Consider the following 22,111-nt stretch of genomic DNA (forward strand, 5'->3'; position numbering starts at 1 on the left):
AGGAGCTGTCCTGAAGGCTATTTCTGCCTAAAGATAGGAGGCAATCCCGATTTTAACTACACCAGTTTCGATTCCTTTGGCTGGGCTTTCCTGGCTCTGTTCCGCCTGATGACGCAGGATTACTGGGAGCGGCTCTACCAGCAGGTCTCTATCCGGGGCTTTGCAGACTCTTCAGTATCTGGCCCTTTGACATGCTTAAGTGGGGAGATTTGGCTTCACCAGCATCCTAGCAAGTTAAGATCAGCATTGGGCAGCATGTGGTCCTGTGTTGGGAGCTGGATTAAGTACGGTTCCCTCTTCAAAAGTCGATTCCCCTGTGATGGGTAAACATGAAGGCATCATGGGGTCATAGATTCAGAGCTGGAAGGGCCCTTGGTAGCCATCTGGTACAACTCCCCCAATTACAGATGAAGAAACTGAGGCCATAACATGAAATGATTGGCCCAAGATCCCACCCTTAATAAGTGGCAGAGCCACTCAAATGGTCTCTAGAGGATCAACCTCAGAAGCCACGGGTCCAAGTCCAGCACACATTTCATTGCTCCCTCCGTGAATACCTTAACTTGAATTTGTTCATCAGATCCTTTACAACAGTAAAAACGAGAACTCTGAGAGTTGGCTTTGCCTTTGATGGTTGAGAGGGAGGCCTGAGTCAGTGTGCTCTGTCCAAGGAAGGCAGGCTTCTGAGGGTTACCACAATGAGGGCCCACACAGACACAGAGCAATGTGAGTACCCTGGGTTTCCAGAGTGAGAGAGGTTCCCCAAGTTAAACTTAGCTTCTACCATGGTTTGATTCCCCCCTCCCAGGCCGTCTTCTGCCAGGAGCAAGACCACTCCTGGGGATAAAAGCCTTCTTGAGCACACAGCCCCAGAGGAGGTTTTACATAAGGAACAGCCGGTGGCATTTTGCTGTTCATTAGAACACTGGGCCACTTTCTGCATTGGCCGAATTCAGTGACAAGTTTAGTGCTCCATCCTCATTAGTTAGCTGGCCCTGGAGAGCTGAGAGAGCCAAGTTTGGATTCCAATCCTGCCTTTGACACATACTGGCCGTGTGGCCCTGGGCAAGACACTTAATCTTCTCATGCTCCAGTAACTGTCTAAGGCTCTAAGCACCAGTAGAAAGAGACTCCATGCCAGGACTGACAGATGAAATTACAGGTCTGAACTGAGAAATAAAAATGGATCTCCAATGACCTCAAGGAGGGACTGGCAAGTCAGACCTTCAAGGTCTGTGGGAGCCAACGCCATGCTTACAGATGTGGCTTTTCTCATCCTTTTGATGAGATTCCTTGGTTCCAGTATTCCTGAGGGCAGTGCCCCAATTAGGGTCAGTCTGCCTCCATTACGCTGCTCCTAGCTTCCTTTGGATGGCGTTGGTTTGCTGCTCACTCCCCGGCGGCCCAAGCTCCTGGACCAGGATGTAGTTTAATTTATCTTGACTTCCTCCAGAGTTGGCCATACATAGCTAGAGGAAAGATAGCTAGAATTCTTGTCCTATTATGAATGGGGTGACCCCTGCATAATATGCCTCCTTTATCCAAGTATGGAAGTGGATCCATAGACCTAAGGCTTAGAGAGAGACTCTGAGGGACCTGGGTGCAGTTGGCTAATTCCCTCTGTCTTTCTTTCCTTCACAGACCTTGAGAGCATCTGGGAAAATTTACATGCTCTTTTTCGTGCTTGTCATTTTTCTGGGATCCTTCTATCTGGTCAATTTGATCCTGGCAGTTGTGACCATGGCTTATGAAGAGCAGAATGAAACCACAAAGGCTGAAATAGAAGCAAAGGAAAAGAAGTTTCAGGAGGCCCTTGAGATGCTCAGGAAAGAGCAGGAGGTAGTGAGCCAGCCCTCCCTCTCTCCCTCCTTCCTTCTTTCTGTCCTCATTGCTTCCTTCCCTCTGTCCTTCCTTCTTTTCCTCTGTCCTTTCTTCCTTCCCTCCATCTTTTCTTCCTTCCTCCCTCCCTCCCTCCCTCTCTTCCTTTCTTCCTTCCTTCCTTCCTTCCTTCCTTCCTTCCTTCCTTCCTTCTTTCCTTCCTTCCTTCCTTCCTTCCTTCCTTCCTTCCTTCCTTCCTTCCTTCCTTCCTTCCCTCCTTGCTTTTTTCCTCCTTTCCACCTTCCTCCCTCTCTCATTCTTTCCTTCCTTATTCAGGTCTGGGTTGGACTAGAAAGCTTCTGAGGTCACTGCCACTTCTAAGTTTTCTGAAATTTGCTCTTCTAGATTCCAGTGAGTGTGCTTGACTATTTCCGCTCTGCACTTGTCTTTGCTAACAAACTTATTTTCCCAATACATAATTTTCTGAGGGGAGTAGCCCAGGGCATAAATGTGCCATAGTTCCTAAGCATTTCACAATAATGGTTGTAATTGACATGGGTACCCTCTGGGTCCAGTGTCTCAATATCTTTTCTTTGCAGGTGCTGGCTGCCATGGGGATTGATGCAGGCTCACTTCTTTCCTTTGAAATGTCACCTCTAGCCTCCAAAAATTCCAAAGAAAGAAGAAACAAGATGAATCAAATGAAATCTGATGATTCCATAGAGGATGCCAGCTATCACCACCAGAGGAAGATGGTAACAGTTCACCTAAAAATTTATGACTGTTAGTGCCTCTAGTGGGACACATTTCCAGGTGCCCTTCTGAGGTTGTTGGGTTGGGTGAGTGGGTTACTAGTGACCCTTTAGGTCCATTTAAACATAGCCTTCCCTAGGGATATATATGTGGGGGGGGTGTTTCATGTTGGTAGCCATCCCTAGTCCTTCAGCTCCGGAAAGAACTGATTAGTCAGTCAGTCAACAAGCATTGATTAAGTACCTACTATGTGCCAAGCTCTGTTCTAGGAGAAATCTCCCCAGCGCCTTCTGGCCCAAAGAAATTCCTTTCCATTCTCAGAAATTCTATTGATTCAATTCAGTGTAATGCAATTCAGCTCTACAGCCTCTTATTAAGCACCTACTAATTGCCCGACTCTGCTGATTTTGGAGATTCAAAGACAAAATTAAAATAGCCTCAGGACTCTGTAAGTTGAATGCTTGAGGGGGAAGGGGCTGGGTAGTTGTGATGGAGACTTCATGGAATAGCGTGGGAAGCTGCTGCTATCCCAGGTGAAGGAAGGGTGCTCAGAATTTTGTGCTTGCCCAGTACACATGGCTCCCCTCTGAGCCCATTTACCTGCATCCCTTGGCTATCCCTGTCCCATTTGTATTCCCCAAATATTTCCCATCGGCACATGGCCACCCCAACCACTTGTAGAATTCTCCATACATTTCCACTCCCACACACACACGTACACACACAGGAAGAATCTCAGAGCTGGAAGGGACCCCAGAGGCCAGCTAAATTAACATGCATCTGAACCAGATGCCCCTCTGACCGTGCCCATTGAAGGTGCTTATCCACCTGTGCTAGAATCGCTCTAGTGATAGGAGACCCATTGCCTCCTGAGGCGTCTTCTCCTCTTCTGGATGGTTCTAATTGTCAGAAAGGTTTCCATGACATCAGAAGTCTGCCTCTCTGCAGTTTCTACCCTTGCCCCTGGTTCAGCCTTCCAGGACCAAGCAGATGACATCTAATCACTTTTCCCTAAGCTGACCCTCCTAGTACTTATAGACGGCTCTCAGGGTCCCCTGAGTCTTCTCATAACCAGTTGTTCCAACTAAACTTCATATGGAAACAGCCCCAGAGGCTGTGCCACAAGTTGGGAGAAGGCCATTATTTTAAAAAATAAATAAATAAATAAAGCTGACATAATTGAATCTGCAGGTAGACTAAGTAACTTACAAGAGGGAAAGTGTCTAATTGACTTGGAATTCAATTCAACAAGTATTTATTAAGCACCTACTAGGTGCTAAATATTGTGCTAAGAGACAGCTAGGTGGTGCCATAGTGGTGGAACTAGTCAGAAAGACCTGAGTTCAAATACAGCCTCAGACACTCAACTAGCTTTGTGACCATGTGTCACAAACTTTCCCTCTGTTTGCTCATCTGTAATATGGGAATAATAACAGCACCTACTTTCCAGGGTAGTCGTGAGGGTCAAATAAGAATTTTTTTTAAAAAGTGCTTAGCACAGTGCCTAGCACATAGTAGGTACTTAATAAATACGTGTTTCCTTCCTTCCTCCTGTCCTTCCTTTCTTCCTAAGGGATGAAGATACAAAGGCAAAACAAGGAAACAAACAAATTCCAGACCCTATGGACAATGAACTTTACATTCTACTGAAGGGGGGCGGGGAAGGCACAGCAGGATCACAGATAAGTCAGCATAGCCTGCTGCAAGGTGAGAGAGATAGGGGGATTAGAGAAGGCCTCTGCAAGAAGTGGCTAAGCCTAGGAGGGAGGCAAGGACACTGGGAGGCATAGGTAAGGAGTGTGTGCATTCTGAGCATGAGGTATGACAGGCAGATGTGCAGAAGCTGCGATGGAATGATCAATTCAGACAACAGAACCCAGGGTGCATAAGGGAAGCAATGTAAAATGAAGTCTGGAAAATCAGGTTGAAACTAGATTGTGTGTTCTTCCAGCTGGGATATAGTTGAACCTAGAGATAGAGTGGGAATAGGATGCTGGCCAGTAAAATCTTCATAAACCCATTGGGGTTGCTTGGAGGGAGGTGGGGAGGATGAGGTATATAGACTACTGGAAGTCATCAATTCCCCTCCATGGCAGATCTGATGGGAAATGACACTAAATTGAAGGGACTGCATATTTCATCTAGGCAATTAAATTGGAGCTCTTCCTTTCAACAACTTGAGGAAAACACTAATGAAGTTCCAAGGCTTTTCCCTGGGGAATTCTGGAAGCTCATAATATGATGAAGCCCTTGTCTGTTACTCAGCAGATGCAGACTCAGAGGCCCCCATGTATGGAGTCAGGAGTCAAGGAGCCAGATTAACATAGAACTTTTCAGGGGGTTGGAGTCATTCATTCATTCATCTGGCAGACTTTTACAGACACTCGATACACACTCAGCACTCTGCTAGGTAATAGAAATTGGCTAGATTTTTTAATTGTCCTATATAAGTGTAATGAGGGGAAACAATTCAGCCTCTGAACACTCCCACCTCTATTACGTTCAAGTGTTCTGTCTCAAGCCTGAAGAACTTAGCACTTGGGAATAATGTCACAAATGGGGGATGGAGGAGTGAGGGTCTCTAAAAGTGGCCCAGGGTCTGGCAGATGGGTAAAGAGGCTCCCCTGTGTCCCCTCCTTACATAAGAAGTTGGACTTGAGAATCTCTAAGACTCCTTCAGCCTCTGTCACTATGTAGTTCTGGAGCTGGAAGGGGTCTGAGGCTATGAAGAAGCTCAGCCCCCTTCATTGGGCTCCTTTTTTTACCTAGGCAGATTTCATCATTTTCATACATGTTCGTTGGGTTGGATTGAGTTGAATTAAGCAATTTGCACAAGTCAGGGGTCCTTATGTCTGACCACCATCTCATCAGCTTCAATTTGGACTGCTTGCCTCTCATTAGTTCTCTGATGGATATGGAAAGCAGCTGCAGACCTAGAGAGATAGCAAACCAGTTCTCCACCTCCCCCCTCCCCCAGAGCTACCCCCAGGTCTCTTCTTTCCAGCCTTGGTCTTCCTCATTCTGCTGTCCTCTCTTCACAGAAACTAGTCTCCATTCCTGTAATTGATATGTTTGTCCCTCTTTAACCCTTCAGATTCTTAGACTCATGGACTCAGAAAGCTCAAAGATTTGTAAGCATTCATCTGGTCTGGGGTTCCTAACCTGGACTCTGTGAACTGTGGATTTTTTAGAATAGTTTGATGACTGTATTTCACTGTTAGTGGTTTCCTTTTTCTTCCTCTGCCTTTAATTTTGTGTGTTTAGAAACATTCTTCTGAGAAGGGGTTCACAGACTACACCAGCTTATTCAAGGAGTCCAAGACCCACCAAAAAAAAAAATGTTAAGAGCTCAGTACTCTAGTTCAGCTCTTTGGAATAAGCCTAGGAGAGATGAAGTGGCTGGTGCTGGGTTCAAATCCTGCCTCTGGCACTTATTAGCTCCTTTAACAGTATAAGGCTTCACCTGACCTGACCCCCAGGGTTGAGATGGGGACCAAGTGCCCATAAACTGATCTGTAAATCTTAAAGCCTCCAGAAAGGTCAGCTGTTAGGAGAGGGGTAGGAATGGGTAAGACTAGAACTCAGATCTCCCAACTCCCAGACCAGGACCTTCTCTATGATGCCACCATCATGGGCCTTCTGCCGTTTCTACACATTGTTCATTTGATATTCTAAACTAAACTGACCGTTGACAAAAACACTACATAAAGTGATTTTTAAAAATAATACTTTTATTATTTTCAATTTTTCTTAAAAAATATGCATGTTAGCTTTAACAAAATAATTTGTTTAAAGATAATTCTAAGTCCTCTTCTGAACCTCTTGGTTCCAAGTCTTTTTAAGTTTCTTATTTATTTCTCGTTAACACTTTTCTATTATTACTATTTCTTCTGTAACACTGTGTCTTCCTATGATTGTCTTAATGTCCAATTGCCCCTTCTCCCACATCACAGATTTAAAGCTGCAGGAGAACACAAAGGCCTTCCAGGCCAACACCCTCATTTTATGGAGGAGGAAAGACAAGCCTAGAGAGGACAAGTCACTTGTCCAAAGTCATTCAGAGAGAAAGTTTCAGAGGAGGGACTTGAACCGAGGACCTCTGACTCTAAAGTTTACTACTTTATATAATCTTCCCATGCTCCTTCACACCTGTCTTTCCTTGTGGTAAAGACATGTTCCAGTAAACTCAGCCCACAATTTGCCCCATCGTTCCCTAACCACTGGGAACACAGGCTGTTGTCGTCATTGTTGTTGGTTTGTTGGTTTCTTTTGCTACTATTAGTAAAACTTCTAGGAATATTTGTGTATGCTTTGCTTTCCCCCGTTGTTAATGCCGTCCTTAACATCTTATTCTAGTAGTGAAATCGCTGTGTCAAAGGATATGAACATTTTGGTAACTCGTTGCATAATGTCTTATTGCTTTCCAAGAAAATTCTATCAATCCACAGCTCTGCCAGAAATGTGGCATCATAGGGGCAGCTAGGTGGTGCAGTGGATAGAGCTCTTGCCTTGAAGTCAGGAGGACCTGAGTTCAAATCCAGCCTCAGATACTTAACACTTAACTAGCTGTGTGACCTTGGGCAAGTCACTTAAACCTGATTGCCTAGAAAAGAAAAAAAGGGAAAAATAAATACAATGAGTTTTAAAAAATAGATAAACAGAAATGTGGCATCATGCCTGTTGTCCCACAGCCCCACCAGCATTGAATCTCACCATTTTAAATGCTCATTGCCAGTTCAATGGGTATGAATTGGCATCTCAGATTTATTTTCATTTGCATTTCTCCGATTATTAACAGTTTAAACAGTTTTTCTACTGATAATTTGTGTTTCCTCTTTAGAGACCCTTATAAAATGAAATAATAAATGCAACTTTGCAAATCTTCAAGGGTCATATAAACCCTAGCAATTGTGGTGGTTGGTATAGTTATCCATTGAAGAGGAGATCATTCACTTACAATGCGTGTCACTTCCGAATAGATTCTGTTTTTCTCAATCCTTTTCTTTCCCTTTTTTTCTAAATGCATTGTTTTTGTGGTACAAAAACTCTGTTTTTATATCAGCAAATCCATCCCTTTTGTGTCCTATAATTTCTCCTACTATTTGAAGAAATAAGAATTTCCCTCCTTCCTATGCTCATGCTGCATATATTACTCCATTTTCTTCCAACTGCCCAATAATATGTTTTTTAAAACTTGCTGATCCTTTATGCATTTGGAACTCATTGTTAATCTAATCCCATTTCTCCATGATACTCTTCTGCAATTTCCCTAACAGGTTTTATTGAATAATGATCCCTTTCCTCAGGGTTATTTAATTCTGAATTGTTCAATTCTAGAAGCTCTAGAGACCAAGGCTCTATTTCTAGAATATTATGATCCATTGATCTGTACTTTTTTTTAATGCAACTCCAGAACATTTCTGCTAACTATCCATTTAGCAGATGAGATCTGGTAGTTTAAGCCTTCTTCCTTCTTCCCTCCTATGTACATTGCCTTGGTGTTTTTGTCCATTGATTACTCTGGATAAAATTACCATCCCTTTATCTAATTCTATGAACTAGCCCACTGGTATTGGTGTTAGAACCTATTACAACAGCGAATTCATCCATGTAGTATTTTCATCTTATTATATAGGCGTGACCTTGCTGTCTCCATTAGATAACTTTCTAATTATTTAATTTTTCGATTCTTTCCATTAAAAATTGTTTTATTTTTGTCTTTATATAGGACTTGACTGTGCTGTGACCAGCTAAGGTAGAAATGGTCAATAGTTTGTCACTAACAACAATGGGAATCAGTACACTGCATTAACATTTTCAAAATTCTTTACAATGATCTCATTTGAGCCTCATGACAGCTCCCTGAGGAGCTTTCATTGTCTCCCACCTTACAGGTGAGAAAACTGAGGCTCAGATAAGTTAAATGTGAGACTGTGTGATGGAGAAGAAAAGAGCCATTCCCAGAGTTCAAGTCCCATCTCAGATGCTTGGGCAAGTGACCTTGGGCAGGTCATTTACGCTATCCAGGCCTCTTTTTCCTTCTTTGTAAAATTAGAGAGTTGATCTAGATGACTTCAGAGATCTCTTCCGGCTCTAGAGCTGTAATGCTGTGACCTTCCCATTTTAAGGTCCCAGTAAATGTCAGAAGCAGAAATCAAACCCATACCTTCCTTACTCCAAGTCTAACACTCTGGCTGTGGTATTTCTCCTAATGTTTATTTCTTCTCATTTTTTTTTGTTAGGAATATATAAAAGTACTAAGGATTTGTGGTTTTATATTATATCCTGCTGCAATACAAAACCAATATATTATTTTGATAAGTTTTTTGGGTTCTAAATCTATGATCACACTACCTTTATTAACTTCTATAAGCCTATTCTTATTCCTTTAACTTTTTTCTCTTACCTTTTTGCTGTACCTGGTATTTCTATACCAATGTGGAATGGTTAGAATGACCAATTCTTCTTTTTAGTGGGAAAACTAGCATTTTTCCATGACCTGTAATGCTAGTTCTTGATAAATGTTGGGTGGGGTTTTTTTTATGATAAGGGCAAATGCTTTCATTCCTATACTTCTTAAGCATTTTTTAAAATAAATTAGAGGATATGGTATTTTTTCAGTAGCCTCTTTGTCATTTATTAAAAGTTTTATGTTTTTTTCTTTTAATTCTTTTTTTTAATTTTTAGGCAATTGGAGTGAATTGACTTGCCCAAGATCACACAGCTAGTAAGTGTCAAGTGTTTGATCTAAGGCTAGATTTGAACTCGAGTCATTCTGACTTCAGGCCTGGTGCTCTATCCACTGTGCCACCTAGTTGCCCCTTTGTTTTTTTCTTATCCTGATCACTTCTCTAATACTGAACCATTCCTGTATTTCTGGTTATCTTAATGGCCCTACTTGATCATAATGAATGATTTTTTAATATTTTGCTGTGTTCTACTTGCCAATATTTAGTTGAATAGTTCTGCAGTGATGTTCACTGATGATATTGACCTATAGTTTTTTTTTCTGAGTTTTTTCTGTATTTTTATTTAGTGTTTTATTTTTCCCTAGTTACATACAAAAACAATTTTTAACATTTGTTCTTAAAACTTCAGGTTCCAAATTCTCTCTCTTCTTCCTCCATGCCTGCATTGAGAAGGCAAGCAATTCAATATAGCTTATACATGTGTAGTCATGCAGAACATATCCATAATGGTCATGTAGTGAAAGAAAATATAGACAAAAAAGAAACCTCAGGAAAAATAAAGGAAGTTTAAAAAAAGTACACTTCAATCTGTGTTTAGACACCCTTGGTTCTTTCTCTGGGGATGGACAGCATTTTTCATCATAAGTCTTTCAGAGTTGTCTTAGATCATTTTATTGCTAAGAATAGCTAAGTCATTCCCAGCTGATCATCTTACAATATTGCTGTTACCTTGTACATAATACATTTCACTTTGCATCAGTCCATGCAAGTCTTTCCAGGTTTTTCTGTACAATAATATTCCATCATAATCACATACCACAACTTGTTCAGCCATTCCCCAATTGATGGGAATCCTCTCAGTTTCCAATTCTTTGCTCCTAGAAAAATAGCTGTTATAAATATTTTTGGAAGTATAGATCCTTTTTTTTCCTTTTCTTTTTTATCTCCTTTGTGATTCAGACCTAGAAGTGGTATTACTAGGTCAAAGGGTATGCATGGTTTTATATTACTTTGGGCATAATTCCAAATTGCTCTACAGAATGGTTGAATCAGTTCACAACTTCTCCCAGCAGTGCATTAATGTCTCATTTTCCCCACATCCCCTCCAACATTTGTCATTCACCTTTTCTGTGCTATTAACCAATCTAATAGGTATGAAATAGTACCTCAGAATTGTTTTAATTCACATTTCTCAATCAATAGTGAGTTAGAGTAACTTTTCATGTGGCTACAGGTAGCTTTGATTACTTCATCTGAAAATGGATCATATCTTTCGATCATTTATCATTGGGGAATGGCTCTTATTTTTATAAAGCTATCTCAGTTCTCTATACATTTGAGAAATGAGGTCTTTAATCAGAGAAACTTGCTTCAGATTTTTTTTCCACAGTTACTATTGCTGACTATATTTCTCTCCATCCTATTCCTTTCCCCATTTATTCCATTCTCTCTCTCCTTTCACCCTGTCTCTCCTCAAGTGTTTTGCTTCTGACTACCCCTCCCCCAATCTGCCCTCCTTTCTGTCCCCCCCCCAACTTCTGACAGTTTTGAAGATGAGAACTACATTTACTTGGTAGAAGGACTGAGATAGAATTCTATCTTTTACTGTTTTTGAATTCAGTTTATATGTGACAGAAATTATGTTCCCTTTGTGTCCTAGTGCATAATCAATTTTCATAAATATTCCAATTTCTCTGTATGTTTCAAATGTTTATCTTGATGAGATTCAAATATAGTAGTCAATGAGAAGCCCATTATCTAGAGTACTACTTGAAGACACTTTAGGAGGTAATGAGATTCAAGTAGGCTGGTCAATGAAATACCAAAACTAAAAACCACCCCCCACCCCACCCCCAGTCCCTCCACCCTGGGCTGAACAATGAAATAATACTAATAATAATAATGTTGGTGATGATGATAATGATGATGATAGAAGATAATGCCTAAAACTCTGAACTACTGTCCCAGATTACCTCATCTCCCGTCCGTGGCAGGTTTTCCTCTATAGGAATATCTATACTCTCTGGTTAGTGGGCATCCCCCTTACGTGGTCTCCCCTCCCTTTGGGGGCTGCCACCCCCCCCTTAAACTGGAGTCTCTCTTTAGCTGTGTCTCCCTTCAGGGGCAAAGGAGCCTGCTTGGTGTGTTGTGTTACCCACAATAAATGCCTTTACTTGATTTGGAGACAGCCTGAGCAAATTCTTTCAAGATGACCTTGCACCTGAATATTTTGGGGTGCCCCTGAATCTCATCATTTCTGGAATAAAATGTATCTTTCCTAATTTTTCTTTATAATTCTGTTCATAGGTTTATTAAATCTACTTTCTTTAGAACATTAATCTGCAACTTCATTTTGTTTGATTTATTGTATTCCAAAACTGGGGTATTGAAATCTCCTGGTATTATTGATTTCTAATTATTTTTTAAAGTAATTTAGCTTTTCCATTATACTCTTAGTACTTTGTCACCATGTTACTAGATGCTTGATAACTTTTGTTATTCATGTTAATAACTTTTGTTATTAGTACCTTTCAGTATAATTCTCTTGTATGTCTCTCTTAAAGCTTTCCAAATTCAGTTTGGCTTTGTCAAATCATGTCACCAAATCTCTAGATCTTTTTAATTAGTTGAAGCATGGGAAGCTCTAGTCTATTCATTATTTTAAATTTATATACACTCCTCAGTACTAGATGTGTAAGCAATATAATACTGGATTATCTTTAATTCATCCAATAACTTACTCTTTCAATAATCCTTTTCTAGAATTCAATCTATTCACAATCAACATTATAATTGTTATATTTGCTACATTATCTACTATTTTAAATTAAACTATTCATTGTGTCAGACAAAAAAAAATTGTATTATTCCTTATTTCACTAATACTAATCCTTTCCCAAATTTTACATACTCAGAAATATATAGCCCTTCTCCCTCCACTAAACAAAGCTCTATTTCTGTGAATAAAATAGAGATCTCTATAAGTTTAAGAAAATTATCACACACACACACCCCCTTTGTTTTTAGGTAACTTTATTTAGTATAGAGACATCATGGTATAGTGGATAGAGAGTTGGCCTTGAATCAAGTTCCATTTCTGATATGTATTGGTTCTGTGACCCTAGGAAAGTAACCTAACAGCTTCTGAGTGCTCTAAGTAACTCTTGAAGACAATACATTTCAGAAGGATGCCAACTTGCATTAGTAAAGAGAATTTCTTTTACCTAAGAGTTCCTTAGAGTCAGTCCTTATCCTGTTATTTGTTATAAAAATATTATTCCCACCCTCTTCACCTCCAAGCCTTCTCTTCCCACCCCCTTTTCTGTCTGTAATGGCCATAGTAAATCCATTTATAATCAACCTTTCCCTTTTTTTTATTTGAGCCCAATTATGTCAGTCAGTAGTTTACCAAAACAATATTACAGTTTTGTTTTGTTTTTAATCCCCTGTGGTGATTGTATTTACATAGCAATTAGTTAGTCACCATTGTAAAGAATTTGCTAATTAAAGCATTTAGCTTTATGACCCAGTTTGTTTGGATGCTTCTCTTGGTTCCCAGTCAAAAGCTTCTCCAATGTTGGGCCTTTTGGTCCATAAATTGTTCAAAGTTCTCTTGGCTATTACATGACAGTTTTTTGTTTTCAAAAAGAATGCTGGGAGACTAATTTGGGGGTTCTCTATTTCTCATCTTTCTGTAGCATTCCCTCTGAGATACATACTCCCTCCACTTGCACTCCTCCTCATAGCTTGGGTTACTAAAGGGTAGCTACTACCCTCACGGTCAGGGGAACCCCCTGTGGATATTCATTCATAAAAACTGTAACTCACAATTCCCTACCAGTAGGTTTCCCCTGAATAGTCAGCCCATAGACATAATTAGGTCTTAACAGTAGCTACCAAACATTCCCCCCATAAATCTCAGATGTACTCACCCACAAAGGCATGTGGTTTCCATGGGGTGCATACTGAGTGCACAGTAAGAGGACAATGACAGGAAAGCACACCCATAAGGTGGATGTGCATATGGCTAAGACAGCTCATAGCTGTGGTACTTCAAAAACTCCATATCCTTTCTTTCCTTCCGTAGTTTTCACAAAGCACCCAGCTGGCTACAGTTTCTCTGCTTGTCCAGTGACTCAGCGGAACTCCCAGGGTCTGGTCTTACCCACAGCTTGCTTCTTAAGTGCCAGAGCTAAGCTATCTTTTGAGTTCATAGCAAGCCAGAAGAGATACTCCTTTACACTTCATCAATAATTCCTCTCTGTTTCTGGATCTGCTGAAGAGCATATATCTCTTTTGCCTCCTCGGTGGCTCAGAACCATCTCAGACTTACTCTCCAGTTCCTGAAGAGGGCAGCTCATTCTGATCAAGTAACTGCTAGGTAGGAGGTGGGGGAGGAGGAAATATACATTTTCCTACCACCGCTAGAGTTTGGATTCCTCCTGGACTATAGGTTCCTGCCAGAACTGTGTTCAGATCCAGCGATTCAACCTCTTAAGGACACTCAGGGGTTTGGCCAATTTTTAGCCCAGCCAATGACCTTGCCCATTCTGATACTGTAAGAAAAAGATATTCACAGTGTAAAGAGATGGATGAGGGTGTTAATACCTCTTAAGCACGTTAATACTTTGTCACCTATGACTCTATCAAGTGATTGTATCACTTGACCTAGGTCAGGGGAGGATTGGAACTCCACCCTTACATTTCTAAATATAATATCCCAACTCCTGTTATTTTTTAATCTTGTGATATTCAAATGACTATTTTCTATGTAATATCTTTGATCTTGGCTGTTTGTAGGATCATTTCCTTTTTGTTGTAGTATTGAGGCTTAACAATGATGTGTCTAGGTGATTTTACTTTGGGGTTCATTTCTTTTGGCATTCTAAAACTTCTTTCTTTTCATAATCTCTTCATTTTAATATTTGAGGAAAAATTTTCTTGTATAAAGCCAAAATCTAAAGTTCAGATTCTTTTCTTCACAGTTTTCAGGAAAAATAGCAGTTTTTAAAATATTATTTCTCTGATCTGTCACATATACACAAACCACATTTGTCTTTTTCACTTTCAGATCTTTTTCCAGTTCCATAATTGTAGTAGTTTATTTTTTCTTCTTCCATTATACCATACACTGTGCTGTCTTTCAGTAATATAATTTTACAGTTCATCAAATCTATTATTTTGTTTTTGAATTTTAAGACAATGTTTTTCAATTATCAGGCATTTTTTTTCCTCCTTCCTACCTAGCTCACTCCCCCACTAAAAGAAAAAAAGAAAGAAAACCATTGTAACAAATAAACATAGATGAGCAAATTCCCATATTGGCCAAGTCAAAAAGTTATCTTATTCTTTACATTAATCTATCACCTCCCTATAGGAAGTAAGTTGCATTCGTTAACACTGAGACTCTAGAATCAATTGGTCATTTAATTGATCAGAATATTAAATCTTTCAAAATTATTTGTTTTTATAATATTGATATTATAGAAAAAAACTGTTCTATTCACTTCTATTCACCTTACTCTGCATCAATTCACACAAGTCTTTCCAGCTTCCTCTGAAATTATTTCTTTTACCATTACTTCTTACAGCACAATAGTATGTCATTAAATTCACAAACTATTTTCAGCTATTCCCCAAATGACAGGCACCTACCCTCCTCTTACTTTCCAATTCTTTGCCATCACAAAAAGAACTGTTGTATTTTCCAATTCATGCATATGTCAAGACATTGCTCAGGATGTCATTGGTCTTCCATAAAAACAAAGGATAAATAACAACATTTTAGTACAGATGGATCCTTTTCCTCTTTGCCTCATCTTTTTAGAGGGTATAGACCTAATATTGATATTTCTCAGTCAAAGGGCATGCATAATTTGGTGGTCCAGGAAGGCTGTACCAATTCACAGCTTGAACAATAGCATATTAATGTCACGTTTTTCCACAGCCTCACCAACATTTGTCATTTTCTTTTTTGATCAAATTTGACAATCTGGTGGGTGTGAGGTTGAAGCTCAGAGGTATTTAATTTGCATTTCTCTAATTATTAGTGATTTGGAGCTTTTTAAGGAAGATTTTTTCAATTATCAAGCATTTATTTTTTTTCTCCTTCCCAAGAACTGTGTTTATAACCATTGACCACTTAACAATTAGAAAATGATTTTTATTCTTATAAATTTTAATCAGTTCTTTTTATATCTTGGAAATGAGATGTAAAAACATTATTTTATTAACATCCTCAAATATATTTCTAAACTCTTGTATTTCATAATAATTTTGTCTACATATCTTTAGTTGCATCAATTTCTTTTAAAATTTAGTCTCTTAATTTTGCTAATTTCATTTCTTCCTAATTATTTTTTGCTTTTTAGAAGTACCTACTTCTCTGTCTTGACAAACTTCTAACTTCTATTTCAGATTCTACCTTTTGTTTTATTTCACTCCATTTTTTCTTCCAGAGAGGTAGCTTTACGTAGTAGATAAAGGAGGTTTTTTTGTTTTTGTTTTTGTTTATTACTTAAGCTGAAGCATAATAAATTCTTCTCCAACCCTTTATTTTAACTCTCAGTATGTCTTTCTGTTTCAAGAATTGTGGCAAGTAAAATGCAACAAAGGCAAAATTGAGGTATGTTTTCTCTAAGCAAGATAACAATTTATTAACGGTAAAGCATACAACTGTTAATAAAATAGGTCAGACTGGTCCCCTCAATCAGGTCAATAACCAAGATGAAAAGGAGAAAACTCTCTTTATTGAAACAGGGAAGAAGTTCTGGGTGGTTGGGAAATTTCACAATTGGCTACAGCTGGGAATGGTGAGCTGATCTTCAGGTGTCATGATCATGCCTCTCTGACAATTAAGGAATGTTAATTGCTTTATGGGTCTCAACTGCCTCATACAGTCTTAACTAGAAAATCAGAACTACTCCAATCGGAACCACTCTAATCAGGACCATCCATGGGGTTAATTGTCCCTTTGGGGGAGATCAAGCCACCCCAAATTTCACAAAAAGAGATAAAGGCAGAAGAATTGAATTTTGGGGAGGAATTCAGCCTAAGCTGGTTTTCATTTATAGGCAACAGAGCAGAGGTTCCAGGTTAATTACTTTAGTAAGCAAATATCCCAGGGGCTAGTTGAAAGGGTATGAAAACATCATTCCCTTTAAGCCAAACTGGACTGGGAGAGACTGTATTTTTTAACTGAATAATAGGGCTTGACAAAATGGGGGCTAGGATTGTTCATGGAGTAGAATCAATTATTAAATGATATAGCATAATTTTAATTTCTTCACGTGTGTCTCTTGTAAACAAAATATTGTTGGATTCTGGTTTCTAATCCATTCTGCTAACCTCTTCCATCTTATGGGTGAATTTGTCCCATTCATATTCACAGTTATGATTGCTAATGGTGATTTCCCCTCCATTCTATTCTTTTCTCTTTATCCTTCTTTTTTCTATCTTTTCCTCTCCTCAAAAGTCTGTTTTACTTTTAATCACTGCCTCCCTTAATCTACCCTCCCTCTTATCAGTCTCACCCCTTTTTTCTTAGCCCCTTTCCTCCTACTTCCCTGTTGGATAAGATGAATTTCTATACCCAATTCTGTGTGTTCATGCTCTGTGTGTGTGTACATACACATTTCCTTACTTGAACCAGTTCAGATGAGAGTGAAGTTTAAGCATTGCCTGCTCCCCCTCTCATTTTCTCCCTCTATAAAACTCTTCCTTGCATGCCTCTTTTATGTGAGATAATATTCCCCATTTCCCTTTTTCTTTCCCCTTTTCTCAATGCATTCCTCTTTATTACCCTTCTTTTGAGATTATCCCAGCATAATGGACTTACACTCATACCCTCTAAGTAGACTCCTTCTAATTGCCCTGATGATGATAATGTTCCTTTTTCAAATTAATTTATTTTGAATTATCAACAATCACTTACATAAACTTTTGAGTTTCAAATTTTTCTCCTGCTCCCTTTCCACTCCCTCCCCAAGATGGCATGCAATCTGATATAGGCTATACATATACATTCCTATTAAACATATTTTCACATTAGTGATGTTGTAAGTAAGAATTAGAATCAATAGGAGGAACCACCAGAAAGAGGAAACAAAACACAACAGAAGAAAACAAATAGCAAATATTCTGCATTCAAACTCCATAGTTCTCTCTTCTTTGTGGATAGCATTTTCCATCATGAGGCCTGATGATAATATTCTTAAGGGTTACATGCATCATCATCCCATATAGGAATGTAAGCCATTTAACCTTGTTATACAGCTTATGATATCATACTGGAGTTTACCCTTTTTATACTGCTCTGATTCTTATACATGTAGGACCCCTGTTCTCACGTGACTGGGACTGCTTCTCTTTGAAATTGTGATCCAGAGTTGGTTAATGGGTGACAAAGCTTACAAATAGAACCTGGCCCTGCTCCCAGTGGTACATCAGTGCCCTGGGATCTCTTTCTGACAGGTGTTCAGTCTCCTTATGGACCTCTGGGTACTTGACTATTCCTAGTGTCCATTGAGGCTACCACAGCCCACAGACAGTGTGGTGCTGCTCCTGTCATCCCATGCTGTCAACCAGCCCCCATCCCAGTATCTGTAGACCTCTTTTTCTGACTTCCTAAGCTGATGGTTGTTGTTCAGTTATTTCAATTGTGTCTGACTCTTCATGACCCATTTGGGGTTTTCTTGGCAAAGATACCAGAGTAGTTTGCCATTCCCTTCTCCAGTTCATTTGACATATGAGGAAACTGAGGCAAACAGGGTTAAAAGTAACTTGCCCTGGGTCACACAACTATAAAGTGTCAGAGGCTGGATTTGAATTCAGGTCTTTCTGACTCCAGGCCTGACACTCTATCCACTGTTCCACCTAGCTGCCATTAATGATGTAATGACTCACTGTGACTTTTTGCTGACTTTCCCACTCAGAATTTGGTTTGGCACGTTTTTAAAAGTTGTTGTAGAGTGGTGTGTTGGGGCAGCTTGGCAAGTATGCTGATTTCACCCTGCCATGTTGTCTCTGCCCCCTAAGGAAGTTATTCTTAACTTGGAATTTATGGCTATATTTAAGGAAGTCCTTGAATTTGGATGGGAGGAAATTGTGTCTCTATTTTCACTAGCCTGTAATTGAAATTTAGCGTTTTAAAAAATTATTTAAACCCTTATTCTGAGAAGGGGTTCATAGTCTTCCTCAGAATTCCAATGGGCCCATGACACACACACACACAAATTGAGAACCCCTGGGATAGAGCACTGAATTGATGTCATAAAGTCCTATTTTTAATTCCACTTCAGACACTTACTAGCTAGCTATGTGACCCTAGACAAGTCACTTAATATCTCTCAGCCTCAGGTTTTTATGTGTAAAATGGGGATGATAATAGCACCTACTTCCCACGGTTCTTATGAAGATCAAATTATACATACATATATATATATATATATATATATATATATATATTTGTATGTATGTGTGTGTATACACACATATGTATGTATATACATATATATACACATGTATATCTATCACTTTGCAAACCTTAAAGTGCTATACAAATTTTAGAGATCATTTTTATTATTATTCCATCACTTTTAATCACTAATATTGTTCTATTGTGTCAATGCTCTTTGGTTTCCTGGTATGTAAAATTCTTTGTTAAATACTTTACTAAAAATCTAGATAAACTACATCTATAGCATTCCTCTAACATAACAACCTAGTAATCAGGAATGTGTTGGTAAGTATTTCACAACCAACTCTCTGAAGAAGAAGAAAAAAGCACGGTTTAATTGGCATTATTAACATTTTCTTCATCACTTTTGTAAGTCTAGACCTCAACAAATCAACAAATCAAGCCCTGACAGCATTCCATCAGTTCTCCTAAGCTGTTCCAGCTTGCTCCAGCAGACGCCTCCTAGTAACCCAATCTAAAGAGGAAAAGAGGTTAATCTGACATGACCTGTCCTGGGTGATGCCCTGTTGGCTCTTTGTGATCAGCACTTCATTTTCTATATGTTTACTAACTATCATTTTAATGATGCATTTAAAAATCTTGCCAGGAATCAAAGTCATGCTCACCAGTCAAGAGCTGGCAGATGTCAACCTATTGTTAGGGGGAAAAAAATCAATGCAATGTTTGCCTGTCACCAGTCCTGCGCACCAAATCCACTCCACATAGTGCTTCAAAGATTTCTGACAGCTCAGTAATTACATTTGCCAGTTCTCTTCATTCCATAAGATGTCATCTGGCTGGGCTTAGTGACTTGAGTTCATTGAGGGTTTCAGCTCTCTTTCCAATACAAAAATCATTCACCTTTGCAAAAGAAATGAATCGAATATAAGTTGAGTGGTTCCACTTTCATCCTGTGTTCCATTACCATTGTCCCATACACTTTGATCAGTGGTTCTATTCCTTCCTTGATCTTCTTCTTCCCTCCGGCAGCCCTTTCACTTGTTCTTGACATTTATCACCTAGAGTTGTCTCAATTACCCACCTTTGCTTAATTTGACTTGGTTGATGAGTTCCTTCTGCAGCTACACAGTCTCTAGATTATTCTCCCCTTTCGACTGCCCTGTAGTAATTTGTTTTTGTCGTTGGTCATGCATCCTTGAGAGAGCTCACTTTCCATGGAGAACTAGTTTTAGGAGAAAGGACCCTGCCCATAACTTCTCTGAACCCTTTGATATTGACTTTCTCCAGTTCTAGGCTAGGCATCAGAGTGTGTCCTTCAGCTCTGAGGTGCTGGGAGTCTCTGCCTCTTTTCTTCTGATGTTTTGCTGCAGATCCTCTCTTCCTGACAAACTGAAACTTGGCACCTGATTGCTGCAGATGGCCTTGGCAGACAGGCCAGTGGCTGAGCTGTGCCCGATATTCCATAGCCTGAAACGAGAAGTGAAAGTTAGGTTAATCCAATCTTAATTGAGTTGCTAATATCCTGTACTCTCCCCACTGGGAATTAGGAAAGTTTTCCTCATACTTAATGGAGAACCATGTTTGACAAACAATAAGCTACTCAACTAATTCTGTCTCCCCCACCACACACACACACACACACACACACACACACACACACACAAGCGCGCATACACACAAACACACATGCACATGCGCGTGTGCACGCACACACATGCATGCACACACGTGCACACGCGCACACGCACACACGCACACACACAAGCACCCCACAGGGGTATTAAAGTTACCATTTTACTTTAGAAATGTATTTAACCAGACTCCACTAAAGCCAAGTCTTCCTCTTACCATCTTCATGTCCTTGGACAAGTCCCTTCCATACTCTGGGCCTCAGTGGACTGGATTTGGTGGTCTCTCTGATCCCTGCCAACTCTATAACTAGTCTCTGGTGCTTCACTGTGGCACAGAGGAGAGCCTGGACTCCTGAATGGAAGTTCCTTGAGGCCAGCCTCAGCAGAATGCCAATTCCTGTTTGGTTTTGTATCCCTAGCACCTAGCAGTACAATTCCTTACACATTTTGGTCTGTACGTGTGATTTTAATAGCACAAGGACTTCCTTGTGGGGAAACTACCTTCACAGATGCATATTGGCAGCTTATCTAAAAGTTTATTGCCTCAAAGAGTTGCCTAAGGCCCTGAGAGGTTAAGGGACTTGCCTAGGGTCATATAGCCAAGATGGGTCAGAGGAATGATTTGAATAGGTGTCTTCCTGGCTCTGAAGCCAGCTCCCTCTTCTCCACACTGCACTGCCGCTCATCTTGTACACAGTAGACACTTAATAAGTGAATGGAATTGAAATGGAGCTCCAACTCTGGGAGGTGCTTCCAAAGTAGCTAGGGTTGAAATATAACTGAGGACAGGCAGCAGTCACACTTTTGTAGAGAAACCATAACGTTATGTGGCAGTGATGGCAACCACTCACACCCACAAAAACCGTAGAGCTGTGAGGTATTGGAACCTGGAACAATAGTACATGGGAGAATGGAGTTACTGGGAAGATTGTCTGAGACCAGGAGAAGGGCTGATGGTCAGGGGCAAAAGATTTTCCCAGGGAATAATGAGAAAAGGGCGATTTCAATTAGGGATGGCTCTGTCATTCTGTGAGATTTTTTAAAAAAATATGGCTTTCTTCTTTTTCCTCTGGGGGTGGTACCCAGTCTTTCCTTAGCATTAACTATGGTCCGAGTGGCAATTCAGGCAAGAGAAGGTACAGCTATGGAAACTTTAATCTCAAAAGTCAAGATGGTCCGGACTCTGTCTTTGCCGATGATGAGAAAATCACCAATAAGGAGAATGAGAGTCGTCGGGGGTCCTTGCTTTTGTCACATATGGGGCAGCGCATGAGCATGCAGAACCAAAGGATTGCCTCATCTCAACCTCCCATGCCCACCTCCAGGAAGGACAGCAAAGAGCCAAGCAACCCTGGGGAATGCAACGGGAAGCCCTCTTTGCTTGGTGGAGACCCCACTTCTGGGAATGTAACATCCTCAGAGGTGACTGAAACATCTGGAAAAGTAGATATGGTAAGTGGGAAGACCAATATTGGTGCAATCTGGGATTCAGAATGGAACAATTCAAAACTCCTTGAGAGAGACAGCACTTCAGAGACCATCTGGCCCCTCCCCACCCTCAGTGAGAATGCCCTAGCCAGCATCTCCAACAAGTGGCCATCTCCTTTTGCTTAAAGAGTTTGGGTGGGGGAAGGGGAGAAACTCACTGTGTAATCAGATGGTTCATTACACTTTGGGACAATTGTCAAATTGTTAGGAAGCTTTCCCCACCATCAAATCTAAATTTGCCTCTTTGAAACTTCCATCCATTGGCCCTGATTCTCTCTTCTAGAGACAAGATAGGTCAAATCCCTGTCACATAA

At 40.1% G+C, this 22,111-nt stretch overlaps 1 protein-coding gene across 1 annotated transcript in view; it reads left to right on the top strand.

Annotated features, from left to right (window-relative positions):
* SCN10A (sodium voltage-gated channel alpha subunit 10) overlaps positions 1-22,111 on the top strand; it is a 93,970-nt gene that overhangs the window by 28,484 nt on the left and 43,375 nt on the right. The window contains exons 8-10 of the mRNA XM_078152078.1: positions 3-144; positions 1,642-1,839; positions 2,418-2,579. Of these exons, the coding sequence (XP_078008204.1) occupies positions 3-144; positions 1,642-1,839; positions 2,418-2,579 (502 nt within the window). The remainder of the gene's footprint in view (positions 1-2; positions 145-1,641; positions 1,840-2,417; positions 2,580-22,111) is intronic.

Source organism: Phascolarctos cinereus, unplaced genomic scaffold (assembly GCF_003287225.1).
Source record: "Phascolarctos cinereus isolate Bilbo 61053 unplaced genomic scaffold, phaCin_HiC Scaffold_4;HRSCAF=312, whole genome shotgun sequence".
NCBI lineage: Eukaryota > Metazoa > Chordata > Mammalia > Diprotodontia > Phascolarctidae > Phascolarctos > Phascolarctos cinereus.